The 14,497-nt window shown below is 38.0% G+C and overlaps 1 protein-coding gene across 6 annotated transcripts in view; it reads left to right on the top strand.

The window, feature by feature from the left end:
• Window positions 1-14,133, top strand: part of LOC104608507 (uncharacterized) — a 59,133-nt gene extending 45,000 nt beyond the window's left edge. For all 6 annotated transcript variants that reach the window (XM_088888676.1, XM_088888673.1, XM_088888674.1 and 3 more), the window contains 4 exons: window positions 7,043-7,167; window positions 10,138-10,415; window positions 10,509-10,599; window positions 13,318-14,133. In XM_088888676.1, the coding sequence (XP_088744802.1) occupies window positions 7,043-7,167; window positions 10,138-10,415; window positions 10,509-10,599; window positions 13,318-13,755 (932 nt within the window). In that variant the 3' untranslated portion in view covers window positions 13,756-14,133. The remainder of the gene's footprint in view (window positions 1-7,042; window positions 7,168-10,137; window positions 10,416-10,508; window positions 10,600-13,317) is intronic.
• Window positions 14,134-14,497: the final 364 nt, after the last annotated feature.

Here is a 14,497-nt window from a genome sequence, read left to right as displayed (position 1 = left end):
CTATCTTGGTACTGCAAAGAAACCCTAGGTCTGATCGTAGAACCCAGCAGAAACTATATCTAGGGTTTCCCTTGGTTGTAGGGCCCAAGGGGAGTTAGTCCCAGTAGCTGATGCCCTAAGAGACACACACAGCAAGTTGTAGCCATTCGGCTAAGTGAGATCTGTGTAGAACAGATCTGGAAGAGAGGACTGATCTCAGCAGTCCTAGAACAGTTCGTGGGTGAGGGTTCAGCCTGCGATAGCAGTGGTTAGCACGTGGTAGAAGCCACAACAGCAAGGTCCAGGCTGCGGCAACAGTGGCTAAACACAGCAGAAGGGTTTCAGTTCGGTGCTTCAGCAGTTTGGTGGCAGCTTGCAACAGCAGTAGTTAGAGCAGTACAGCAGAGTGGAACTTGGTATTTCAGCCCTGATATGGACCCTCCGGTCTGAGTTTACAGTGCTGCAAGCTCCGTAAGTCTGAAGTGGTTTCATATAACTTGTGTGACAGTTTTTTGTACTCTTGCAAATCGGAGAAGATGTCTTCCATATCCGGGGAAGTGTCTTCTAGAGATGTTAGGGCTAGTGGGAGGTCTCCTAATTTGGAGAACCCAAATCTGCACAGCCTACAGATAACAAATGTGTTGCTAGACGAATACAACTTTAGGGAATGGTTTGTTTCAGCCATGCTCTTTATCACATCCCGGGATCTTACCGGCTACTTGGACGGGCAGAAGAAAGAACCCGAAATAGGGAGTGCTGAATATGCTATTTGGAGAAGAGAAAATGCTACAGTCATGTCCTGGTTACTTGCTTCAATGACTCCAAGGGTAGCTAGGACCGTTCAACACTTCTCCACAGCTGCCAAGATATGGGAAAAGGTGTCTAAGACCTATGGGCAGAAAAAAAATAATGCCCGAATCTATAGACTGAATCAAGATATTGCTGCCCTGAGGCAAGGAGATATGAGTGTTGCAACATACTTTGCTACATTAGAAGGACTATGGGAAGAGCTGGATCACCACCTCATCATTGACTGGGAGAATGCCAGAGACAAGGAGAAACATGACAAACAAGTTGACGAGGGTAGAGCATTCAAATTTTTGGCTGGCCTAGATCCAATATATGAGAACATATGGTCCCAAATTTTGGGAAGAGATGAGATGCCCGACTTACATCATGTCTACTTGTGAGAAATGAAGAGGTGAGAAGAAAAGAGATGCAAGTTGATGCTCAGACTAAACTAGCTGAGTAGTCTATAGAACATTCAACCCTAATTTTCACAAATCAAAGGGGGAACAAGTTCTCTGACAAGAGACACCTGAAGTGTACTCATTGTGGGGGAGAAAAGCATGTGAAAGAGACTTGTTGGGTTCCGGTGCGACTGACCATATGACTCACATGTCTTCTTTATTTTCTTCCTATCATTTAATGTCTGGCCAAGACAAGATGAAGGTTGCTGATGGTTCCCTCTCTACCATATCTGGGAAAGGAGTGGATGACCTAAGCAAGGGCCTCTCACTCAAATCTGTCTTGCATGTTCCCAATTTCTCTTCAAACCTTTTATCTGTTTCAAAACTTACCAAGAACTTGAGCTGTAGCATAACCTTTTTTCCTACTCATTGTGTTTTTCAGGACAATTTGACGAAGAGAACGATTGGGAGCGGTCATGAGCGCGGAGGCCTCTACTACCTTGATGCAGACATTAGTTCGACCCTACAAACATCTACTACTAGGTCAATCTAATGTGGAGTCATTAACTAAGCTACACTTGTGGCATGCTAGGCTAGGTCATTTACAGTTTTCGTCATTGGAAATGTTGTTCTCGGAATTGTTCCAAGGTGTTTCAAGTCAAAAGTTAGTATGTGAAGTCTGTCAATTATCAAAACAATGTAGAACTGTGTATTCAACTTCTAGTAATGAAATTCAAGCACCTTTTGACTTAGTCCACTCTGATGTTTGGGGTCCTTCTCCCATTGTTTCTATTGATGGCTATCGATACTTTATCAGTTTTATTGATCACTATTCTCGATGCACATGGATCTACTTATTAAAGACACGAGATGAAGTGCCGCGGGTAACCATGGAATTTTGCAAAATGATTGAAACACAATTTGGCAAGAAAATCAAGTAATTCAGGTCAGATAATGCTGCTGAATATTTCGAAAGGTCCTTAAACTTGTTTATGGAGGATGCGGGAATGATCCATCAGTCATCTTGTGCTAGTACCCCCCAACAGAATGGGGTTGTTGAGCGCAAGAATAGACACTTATTGGAGACTGCACGAGCTTTACTATTTCAGCACAAAGTTCCAAAAGCCTATTGGTCTCAAGCAATCCTTATTGCATCATATTTGATAAACTGAATGCCATCTAAGGTCTTGGGGATGAAGACTCCATTTTCTGTTCTTTGCCCTCACCTTCCTGTTTTTTCTCTTTCACCGAGGGTCTTTTGGTGTGTATGTTTCATACATGTCAAGGATCCGAAGAAGACCAAATTGGATCCTCGAGCTACGAAGGGAATTTTCTTGGGGTACTCTCCTACTCAGAAGGGATACAAGTGTTACGATCCAGTCACCAAGAAAAAATGTCACAAAAGATGTGGTGTTCTTTGAGTCTCAATCCTACTTTCAATCTTCCCCGGATCCTCTTCAGGGGGAGACTAGTGGGATGGAAGAGGACCCTCCTGCTGATCCTTCTATTCCCTCCTTCTTTGTGCCCTTCTCTGCCTCGGATCTTCCATCCTCTCCTCTTGATCCTCCTAGTTGTAGTATCCCAGGTGAATCTAGTGAGGCTCCCATTGGCCCAGCTACTACTAGTGATGTTGCAAATGTTACTAAAGACTCCAACAGGCAGCAGAAAGATATCAGAATCACCTACAATAGAAGGAAGAAGAGTCCTCCAACTCATGACAACAACTAATTGGACTCGGATCAACCTGTCTCAGTAACTCAAGGTAATCCTATCAATTCCTCTGACTTAGATCTTCCGATTGCCCTTCGTAAGTCTACCCGTTCTTGTACTATTAGACACCCCATTGCTGATTTTGTGTCTTACTCACATTTGTCCCCTCATTATTGTTCTTTGTGTCTGCTCTCTCTTTTGTGCATGTTCCTACTAGGTACTCAGAGGCAGTGTCTGACCCAAAGTGGAAAGAGGCTATGAATGAAGAAATGAAGGCCTTAATGAAAGTAGGGACTTGGGAATTAGTAGATCTACCAGAAGGGAAAGGCACTGTTGGATGCAAGTGGGTGTTCACTGTGAAGCATAGGGAGGATGGGTCCATTGAAAGATACAAGGCTAGACTCGTAGCAAAGGGATTTACTCAAAAGGAAGGAATTGACTACAAAGAAACATTTGCTCCGGTAGCAAAACTCAACACTATCAGAGTTCTACTATCATTAGTTGCAAATTTCTCGTGGGAGCTTCACCAGCTGGATGTGAAGAATGCCTTTTTAAATGGTGATCTACATGAGGAGGTATTCATGGATCCTCCACCAGGTTATGGATTTGGCAGGAAAGTATGTAGACTGAGAAAAGCACTATATGGCCTTAAACAGTCCCCTCGAGCTTGGTTTGAGAAGCTATGTGGAGCCGTGAAGAAAGGTGGTTATACTCAAAGCGGGGCAGATCATATCCTATTCGTAAGGAAGAGAAATGGGAAACTTACAGCTCTTATCGTTTATGTAGATGATATGGTAATTACTGGGGATGATAAGGAAGAGATTAAAAGGCTGAAGGAGGTCCTAGTTGCTGAATTTGAAATCAAAGACCTGGGTCAATTGAGATACTTTCTAGGGATTGAAGTTGCTAGATCCAAAGAGGGCATCTATATATGTCAACGGAAATACATCATTGACCTTCTACAAGAGACATGCATGTTGGGGTGCAGGCCAGTAGATACTCCAATAGAACCAAACCATGGTCTACAGGAGTCGGTAGGAGAGGACTACCCTGATAAGGAAAGATACCAAAAGCTAGTGGGGAAGTTAATTTACCTGTCCCTCACTCATCCTGACATTGCTTATGTTGTTCATGTTGTCAGTCAGTTCATGCACAACCCAAAAATTCCTCACATGAAAGCTGTAGAAAGGATTCTTAGATATTTGAAGTCTTTCCCCGGAAAAGGGATTTTGTTTAGAAAAAAACAATAAAATTGAAGTTGAAGGATATACTGATGCAGATTGGGCTGGTTCTGTGGGTGACAGAAAGTCGACTTCAGGATACTGCACCTTTGTTGGAGGAAATTTAGTTACATGGAGAAGTAAAAAACAGAATGTGGTTGCCAGGTCTAGCGCAGAGGCTGAATATCGGGCTATGGCTCATGGTGTTGCGGAACCGTTGTGGCTTAAGATTCTTCTTGGTGAACTGGGAGTGAAGATTGAGTGTCCTCTCAAGTTGTACTGCGACAACAAAGCTGCCATCAACATTGCAAATAACCCAGTGCAACATGATAGAACAAAACATATTGAGATAGACCGTCACTTTGTTAGAGAAAGAATAGTCTTAGGAGAACTCTACATTCCTTACACTCCCTCGGAGATGCAGATTGCAGATATCTTAACTAAAGGGCTAACCACAGTGAAATTCTTGGACTTACTTGGCAAGCTAAACATAATTGACATCCATGCTTAGCTTGACGGGGAGTGTTGGTTCGACTGATATTTTGTTATCCTCTTGTCTGGGTTGGGTATTAAGTCTTTAGTTAATGGGCCTTAGTTACTGGGCCTATTTTTATTTAGTCTCTTATTTGACTAGGTGTCCCATCACTAATCAGGGGCATCCTGGTCCTTTTATGTAACTTTATGTATTGTTATTATATAAGTGAACAGGGCCGACTGATGAACAGTGCCCATTCGAACATTTCTTCCTTTCTCCTCTTCTTCTTCCTCTTCTTCTTCTCTTCTCACTTGACAGGTTCAGTTCGGCAAACACTAGGGAAACTACTATATCTTTGTATGACTCGGCCTAACATTGCATATGCTGTTAGCTGCATTAGCTAGTTCATGCATGCTCCCAAGGACACTCATATGGCAGCAACAGAATGGATTTTATGTTATTTGAAAAGTACTCCTGGGAAGGGCATTCTTTCTGCTAAGCATGGTCATATGAACCTGGAGGCATACACAGATGTTGACTGGGCAGGAAACATTGATGATAGGAGGTCAACTTCGGGATACTGTAGCATGGTGGCAGGTAATATTGTTTCTTGGAGAAGCAAGAAACAATCTGTTGTTGCTAGATCTTCAGCTGGGGCTGAGTACGGGCTATGGCTCATGGAGTTTCTGAGTTACTTTGGCTTCGATCCTTGATGGAGGAACTAGGTGTTGAGTATGATAAGCCATTGATGCTATATTGTGATAATCAGGCCACCATCAACATTGCCCACAATCCAGTGCAACATGATAGGACTAAACATATTGAAGTTGACAGGCATTTTATTGGAGAAAGAGTGGCTTCTGGAGAAGTTTGTCTACCATTCATTACATCTGAAGAACATTAATTGACATCCTCACCAAGGGAATCTCCAAGGCCAAACTACAACATGACACTAGCAAGTTGGGCATGGTTGACATCTATGCTCAGCTTGAGGGGGCCGAGTGACCCATAGGCTGCTCTTATTTCTTTATGCTTCTATTCCTTTTTGTTAATGGGCCGTTATGTTTCTTTATATTTTATGTTTAATTAAGTTAATCGCCCAATTAAGGGCTTCCTTGTAAATACAGAAACTTTGTAAAGTATTTTTAATGAAAAGATTAGGGAAGGAAGCGAGGTTCGAACAATTCATCTCCCAAAACCCTATTGCAGCCGACTTCTTCTTCTTCTTCTTCTTCTCTCTTCTTCTTCTCTCTTTGCTGATAATATCTAACCTTTTTCACACTTTTTTAAAATCAGTCTCATTCTTTTGGACTGTTTTACTTCTCTTATATAGTCTAGATATTGGTCTGTCAATTAACAATAAAATAAGAATAGATATAACAAACATAAGAAGTTAAGTCTATAAATTAGCACCTAGAATTGAAGTTAGTATCTTTACAAGTTTGGAATCAGCACCAAACCACACAAATTTCAAAGGTAGCATCATTATTCCTACCCAAAAGAGTGTTGTGTTGTGTTTATTTATGAAGAGTGCATTACTTTTTCTTATCTTCTATTTCTAGATATAAATTTCCTTAAACACTTCTATTGGAAAAGAAAAATTCTTGAACAAATCTTGTAAATATCATATATAAATTTTGAAGATGCTTTAGATATTTGCAAACTCAGCAAATGTTGGGCATTTAATCAACCTTTAAAATATTTGATTAGTGAAATTCTTGAATTTTTTTTAACTATACAGATAACTCTAGGTACCTTTTAGGGATTAAATACATTTATTCCAGATCACTGAGCAGTTATCCATATCAATGTTTTAAAATGCGGAGGCATGACGCGAGGCGTTCCACTACCTAGAGGTGTGAGGCATAGTTCAAAATGCAAGAGGCGTAAGCCTCCCGAACACAAGGACGCCTCCTTAAGAGGAGTGGGGTTAGGAGGAGGATGAAGAGGAAGGGGGGATGTCATTTTTTTCTTTATTTTTAATAAAAATCTTTTATATTAAGAAGAATAAAGATGCATAAAATTAGTTGAAAGGGGGGGTCTTTCCCCTTGTCTTTTCTTCCCTTCCCTTTCCTCTTCTTTTTTCTTCTCTTTCCCTTCCCTTTCTTTTCTTTTCCTTTCCTTTCCTTTCCTTTTTTTTCTTTTTTCTTTTTTTTGTCTTTTATAAGATGTGCATGAGGCACATGAGGCGCATGCCTCTAGCACACCTCATGAAAAAAGTGCAAGAGGCGTACGCCTCAGAGGTGTCAGCACCTCGGGCATACGCCTCAGAGCGTTTTGGGAGCATCTCGCCTGGAGGCGCGTACGCCTCCCTCGCCTTTTAAAACACTGATCCATATCTGTATGGATGTTTACACCTTTTTATCGTGCCCCTGCAACACAGTCTACAAAATCATGTCTTTCCAGAGGGGTCTTTTACTGATCACCTATAATGGAAATATTTTACTTTTTATTTTCATTTTATGTAGGTGTGGATGACTTACTAGCAAATTGTCGGGTTGGGAATACAACAAGGGAAAAACTAAGGAAGGTGATAGAATGGGTGAAACGAACTGGATCTACAGATCACAATGTTCAATTGCATAATTACGAGGTATTCTTTATAAATTCGAGTGTACTTTCTGTCATGAACTTTCAACTTTCAAATTGGCATCCTAAAAATGGTTAATTTCTTGTGCCTGTTGCTTAAAGCTGAAGGGTATGGGTGCATTATATTATTTGAGGAAAAAGTAGCTGTATTTCAATTATAAACTATTGACAAAAAGTGAGTACATGAGGTGATGTTACATGAACATAGAATATGGAAATTGGAAAGACAGTCCTCTCCTTACAAAAATTTATCTGGTTGAGGCCTGTCATCATACAGAAATGATCTTTCAATGCTCAATGTAACTAGTTTCTTTGCTACTACAATTCATGTTCCTAGGAATCCATCGTAAGTGTGCATTTATAATGGATATAATTTCCTTGATTTCATTTAGATAATGATCCAGATACCAAGGGCTGCTTCCCACCATTTGATCCCATTGTATTGCATTGCCTGAATTCCTGAAATAATACACGAGAATACTTGTGATTGTATTGCTAAACACTCCCAAGTGAAGAGCCTGAACCTAAGGTTCTGAAGATTGTGCAACCCTGATAAGGCCATTAAAGGCCTAGAGTATGCTTCTTCCAATTTAATTTCTCGAAATTTAATTTAATACAAGTTACTAGTTATCTATAAAAAGATGCTTCCATCTAATCCCCAGGCTGGCTTGACCTGGACACAGTTGGCTTTGCCATCGAAATGCAGTCTGTTTGCCATTTGGGAGGGTAGACAGGAAAGCTCTTTGCATATAATCACTAGTGGATGATTGTGGGATTTTTTTTACAAGTTCATTCTCATATTGTCCAAGGATATCTTTCTGAACTCATTTGTTGCTAACATCCAAGAATTGAGAAGAGAGAGGATATGGCTTCTTAGAGCTTTAAAGGATGCTTATATATTATGAAAAGATTCATCTGTTTTTCTCTTCCCAAATTTCCCACATCACAATGGATAATGGTCTTCCAGTATAACTTCCCCTTTATACAAGAGAGGAGTATAAGAGAATATACTCACAACAGCATATACAATAAGGACATCAAAACAAAATGAAAGTCCATTACACATGCATGAGGGGATATGTAAAAATGCCTTTTCTTTATAGGAATTTATGTCATGATTTGCCCACATCTAGCTTCAAATAGGAAGAGACTCTAGGTGGGACCATATAGAGCTAGAGACTTGTCATGGGTAAAGCATTCACTTAGGTTGTGTTTGGTTTGAAGGAAAAAGTAGGGAAAGGAAGAGAAAGGCAGAGAAACCTATACAAGGTTTGTAAAGGTTTCCCTACATTTCCCTTCCTTTCCCTACCTTTTCCTTCAAACCAAACATAGCCTTAAGGATATGTATCCTTTACCTTAAAAAGGATCAGATCTGAAGGATCTCGAGAGAATTGGGGACTAAACTGGTTGGTCAAGGACAGAGGAGATTAGTGGTGAATGGTGATCATTTTCCAGCCCTTAGGTTTTGTGTTCAGGTCCGAGCACCTGGCCCGGCCTGGCCTGCAATATATTATTTATATTATCAAGTATATACTTATATAATGTATTGTATTATTTTATATTATGTATATTAATATTATAAAATGACACATATAATATATATTATATATAATGTAAATTATATCATATATGTTATACATATATTGTATGTCATATAATATAAAATGTTATATATTTTATAAAATTTTATTAGTGAGTTAGGCCCAAAGCCTGGCCCAGCTTGGCCTGAGCCATACAGACCTGGACCCAGGCTTATATTTCAGGCCCAGGGTCTGGGCTGGGCTGTGCTGGAGCCCAGGTTATAGCTATTATAATAGGTGGGTTTTATGCCTGGCCTGGGCCCGACCCATGGTCACTCCTAGAGGAGATATAAACTTCTTTGGGGATTCAGGAAGAGAATCTACCTTCTTTATCTTGGTCCCTAGTGGAGAATGATGAAGATAAAAATTCAAGTATGAGAGAAAAAAAATATTAGGAAAAGCTGGGTTTAAAGACTGACTTCCCCACTAAAGGTCAGACCAAAAACAATTTTCCAAGGACATTGATACAAGAATCAGATTCCAACATGCACCCTGGAGTCCGACTTGACAAGAAGAAAAAAACAAGGACTCTAGGAACATGTCTATAAAAAGTATAAACTATTAAAATGCTCCATTATATACCTATAAAAATGATCTATAACTTTATCTTTGTTACCTAATGATGGTTTATAGAAAAGAACGTTGTTTTTTTTCCTTACATTTAAAGGAAAACTAAAATACTAGACCAATGTATTTAAAGTCCAAAATTTAGTTTAGGTGGACTGACAACCTTTGATTTTGTTGTTTTGATCAATAATTGTCTAGGCGAAGGTAATATTAAGTATGAGGAATCAGACTAGATAATATAGAGATTATGACTTGACTATAGAATAGCACATAATCCTCTCTGTGCCAGTGCACTATTATGTTTTTGGACATTATGAAGGATATCTAGATGCTCTATGAATTATATAATTTGTAATAAATGCATTTCAAGGATTGAGGCTATTGGTTCCTGAGATTTCTTTTTATGTCTAAGCCAGGACTGGGTTTTAGATGTCACAGAGAAACCTTATTTGTAGTAGTACCATTTTAAGGACCAAGGAAAGATAGAAGGAATTGTTAACCTAGAGGTGGTAATAGATCAAGGTCGGGTTGGAATTCAAGTAATTATGAAACATGGGAAACCAAATTTAGTCCTTTTAGCAATAATTTGCTTAGAGAGATATCAGAATGAGTAGTAAATGGATTTAAAAGGAATGACGCTATATATTAAAATAAGGTGTTTTTATCTATTAGAAAGGCAAAAAAATGGTCAAAAAAATTGAAGGTAAAATTTGACTCTCATAGACATTAGGATCTCTTGCTCTTTTGTTCCACCTTCATCATTTAATTTAAAATTCAGTGTTTTACATGCTTGGAGGATTTTCATTGAGAAAAATGTTGCACAACAGAAGAGGCAGCTATTGAAGAACTGGAAGGTGAATGAAGAAAGAAAATCTATAGACTGCATCTCAATCTCAGAAGTATCATGCCTTGGGAACTCTTGTAAAGCTACATTTTATGCACATATTGGTGAACTTTTTCTGCCATTTACATGTGCAACTGATGGGGAGAAGGAAAGGGTGTTCATCAGCAAAAGACTGTTTATGAGTGGATATAATAAAATTGCAGAAGATTTCATTTGCACTGGCTGCAAGCTATGTGGTTCCCCATTGGGTTTGGCATATGGGTACAGCAACTCTTTTCAGAAGTCTCTCTTCTAGTTATTTGGTACAATGTTTGTTGTGGTTACTTAATTGCATTTTGTCATTTATCTTAACAGGTCTTTGCAGGAACAGAGCATGATTCCACTCTATTGCCAGAAAAGCTCTAACCGCCTACATGCTATATGCTTCATATATAGGCCATTTCTGGTGAAACTGCTAATCCTACTTGAGAATATTCAATTTCATTTGTGAAAGTGGTGCACATTTATCACTTGAAGTGATAAGAAAAAACAATGTTCAATGCTAATTATAAAATCTTCAAAATGACTTGAAAGAAAGAACCTAGCCAATTAGGTATATCTATAATTGTCAGAATGACTTGAGGTCAGGTAGCTTGCTTCTATAAAATATGTTTCTGTTTTTTGCCGTCACACTGGAAAATAGCTGCTTTGATGGTTCAATAATTGTGTGAATGCACACATCTATTTTGAAAATTTAATGTATATTCTTAACAAAAATATAGCATTCATATATTCTTGAACAAGTATTAGAAAACTAAATGTTGCCAGACATGCCTCCAAAAGAAATGTTTATACTGCATCTTGGTAAAGTTCAAAAAGAAATTAAATTCATAATAATTGAAATTGATCAGCACCTTTCAAGTTATGTTGAAGTAAGGTTGAGATTGGATTGTAAGATTTCAGGACGGAATTCAGAAATGTGGGGACTGTGGAGGGCCTGGATTCTTTTTCACCATTAGATAAGGGGTAGAATCTGGAAAGTTGGCAGATTTTAGTTTCAATCATTTTTGAATTCTATGTTTGGTGGAATATGGAATTCTGTGGATTTCTGTTTTCATTTTTCACAAACACAACTCAGGGGTCCTGGGCAGGGGACTTGTTTTTGAAACAGTTTCACAAAAGGGAGATCATATCATTTGCTTCAAGCCTAAATGCAAAAGAAAAGATATACAAAACAAAGAGGTGTATTTACCACTTAATTTACATTTTAAAGGTGATAGAGGTAAGAAATTTATTGTCATGATCAAGATTATTTTATGGCAGTGAAGTTCCATGAATGCTAGTGCATTGGAGTAGGTTCCCTTGGAGAAGGACAGGGTGAAATACTTAAATCTCAGTGGCTTTTCTATTCCACGGCCTAAGAGATTCCTACAAAATGGAGGTTTTCTCTTGTATGGTTGATAAATATTTTGGTTTAGCATTTGGTATCTCCAGTAATGTCATATAATCCTCTAATAGTTGTTTAAGGAAGTTGGAGGATTATTAGAGACTGGTAGAAATCATATTCTCAGGTTAGTAAATAATGTTATACATGCCAATAATTTGTTGGGAGAATGACGGTCAGGGTCAGAATTTTTAGGTCCAAAGTACAGTTGGGGTAGGTGCCAGCTCGGAATTGATGCCAATTCACGGGCGGGCATTGGTGTATAGAGTGGGGATATTTGACATTTTGAATGTTTATAGGTCTGCAGTGGAATTTAGAAATCTGCATTGGGCCTGTCCGTACTTTTTCATAATTTGTTTGATTTTTTTCAATAGGCCCATGGTTTGGTGGTTAATATTTTGAAGATGAAGATGGGGAAATCAAGTCCATGCTAGGTCCACAGCCTTTACTTTCTTAGCAACATTCTCTTTCACAAAAAGCAATAAAGTATAGATTATTGTATCATGGAAAGTCTATTTTATTTTAAAGAAAAGTATAAACTTCATTTAAAGTAAAATTATGCATAGTTTTCATAAGAAAAGTATAAACTTCATTTTAAAGCATAGAAAATCAACATGCCCATGAGAAGAAAAAGAAGAAAGAAAATTCAGAAAATAATGGGGCTGAGGCGCTGAGCCCTATTTTTGTTATAGGAAAAGAAGAAAAGAAAAGGTGGAATTTGAAGTTCTTTACTTATTGGTTCAGGTTTTGAAGTCTTTGAGGGTTTAAGAAGCATTTAGTAACGTGTGTGTTGATTAAACCCTAACAAATAAGAAAATAATAAAAATAAACTAGTATATAAACACACAGTATGAATATTTTAGTTTAATAGAAGAGAGAAAGGGAGAGAGGAGAGGAGAGACGAGAGGACTGAGAGCCCAAAAAGATACTGCAGGCGGCACAGTATGTTATATTTATACTAGGGCGACAACAACTAAACATAAAGAAACGGAAAAGTACAATAGTACCCCTACGGTACTATACATATATAAAATAACATCTGTTAACAATAATGTCTATTTTATAGTTATAATCTCAAAAAATTAAGAATATAAAAGTAGTTCATAACACAGTGTACAAATCTGCTTGGCAATTAGGCAAGGCGATCCTCCAAGAGTTACCTCGTGGCCTAGGCAATGCCTCAGCGTCACCTTGACAAATGACAATGTTCCATAAATTTTACTTGCTTTCTTTATTGTTAAATGTTTAGGTATACATAAACTTTTTCAAGTATAGAAGTGAGAATATAAAGGTTTTCTCATGCTTCTAGAATAAGTATTTGCTTCTTCCTTCTTTTCTCTCTTGTTTATACTTTATACTCCTATGGAGATTTTTCTTTTTCTTTATTTATTTGCTTTCCTGATGTGCTCTGTTGTTTTCCTTTGCCATATTTCTTTTGTTGAGTTAGGCTTAATGTTTCAAATCAAGGCTGAGATTTTGTAATGGTATATATTTTCACTTTCCTCTGACCTGATACCATGTTTGATCTGTCACTGTGTGTTAAACTTTTCTCTGATTGGAAATTTAGATACAATATTTAGTGGTTTTCACTTTTCTCATGATCAAGAAATCCCGATTTTTTTTCATGCAGGTTTTTTGGAAACTGTTTCAAGTTCTTTTTATTTTCTTCTGCATTAGATCCTTATAATTGTTATATCACTTCTTAATGTAACATCATCATTTATCTTTCTTTTGCTGCAGCTTTATGTGTGGGACCAATCTGAATGCATTCCACTTTTTGTCACAAACAAGGTTGCAGAGCTACTATTTGCAGACATTACAGCCGAGAAAGTCTACTTGTGCTATACAACACAAAAGCAGAATTGGAATCTTGATTTGAGAGATGATCATGAGATTGGTCATTCTGATCTGAGTGCCAATGCTGACTCTAAAGCTGCAGATTCTAGGCCACTGGATGTAAAGAAGACCCTGAAACCAAAAAGTAACAACCAAGGAGACAGGAAGAACCCGAACTTTTTCAGGATTTGGCTAATTTTACTCAAAATGTTGCTGCAACAAGGAAAAAATAGTTCTTTGAAATTTGAAATTACTGTGAATACTGGCTTAGATCAAGAAAGTGGAAGGTTTGAATTGGTTTCAATGATGATGCCATGCTTCAGAATGGATGGACCTGTTTGACTAGATACACATTTGTTAAGCTTCAGGTATGAATGCCATAAGTTTGTCAGATGCACTAATGAGATACTAGGGACTGGAAGAGAGATGATTCCCTATGTGAACAATTTTCTTTGTATTTTCTTTTAGGCAATACTAGTTACTAGATTTTTTTGAAGATAAACAACTTTATCATGGTTGACTTATTCTGTGACGCTCTAGTACTTGGAAGATTGGCATAGATGAACTTCCAGCTGCAACTCAGAAGGTTGTAGTGCTTGAAAATTTTGTGGTTCCATTGAATCAGAACATTGGCTGTAATTATATATAAAGTGCTTTTAACTGAATCAGAACTGGATGAAACCTCACAAATGCAATGACAACGCTGCTATTGGGTCTGAATTTAGTGAATAGAGTGTGCAACATTTCTATGTAACTAGCGGAATGCTTGGTTTTCAAGAAAAAGCATCTAAAAAATGGTTGTTCCCACTCTCAAACAAAAGTTTCTTCCTCAAACATATGTTTACCGACTCCTTTTTTTTTTCTCATCTTCTTACGGTTTTGCTGCTGTTGTTTTTATAGTTTTACCATCGCCCCATCCATGTGTCACTCAGTACGTCTCTAGCTCCCTTTCTCTCTTAATTTCTCTCTTTCTCTCTCCTCCTTTCGTTGTTTGCTTTTGTTCTCTCATTCCTTGGTCCCTTTCTATTTATGTCTTGTTGAAATAGTTTACCTTATTTCTATTTATTCAACACACACGTGTTGA

This window comes from Nelumbo nucifera, chromosome 5, assembly GCF_055504915.1.
Source record: "Nelumbo nucifera cultivar China Antique chromosome 5, China Antique-T2T, whole genome shotgun sequence".
In the NCBI taxonomy this organism is placed as follows: Eukaryota; Viridiplantae; Streptophyta; class Magnoliopsida; order Proteales; family Nelumbonaceae; genus Nelumbo; species Nelumbo nucifera.
The sequence above is the reverse complement of the archived record's forward strand: the minus strand, read 5'-3'. Positions and strand labels throughout refer to the sequence as shown.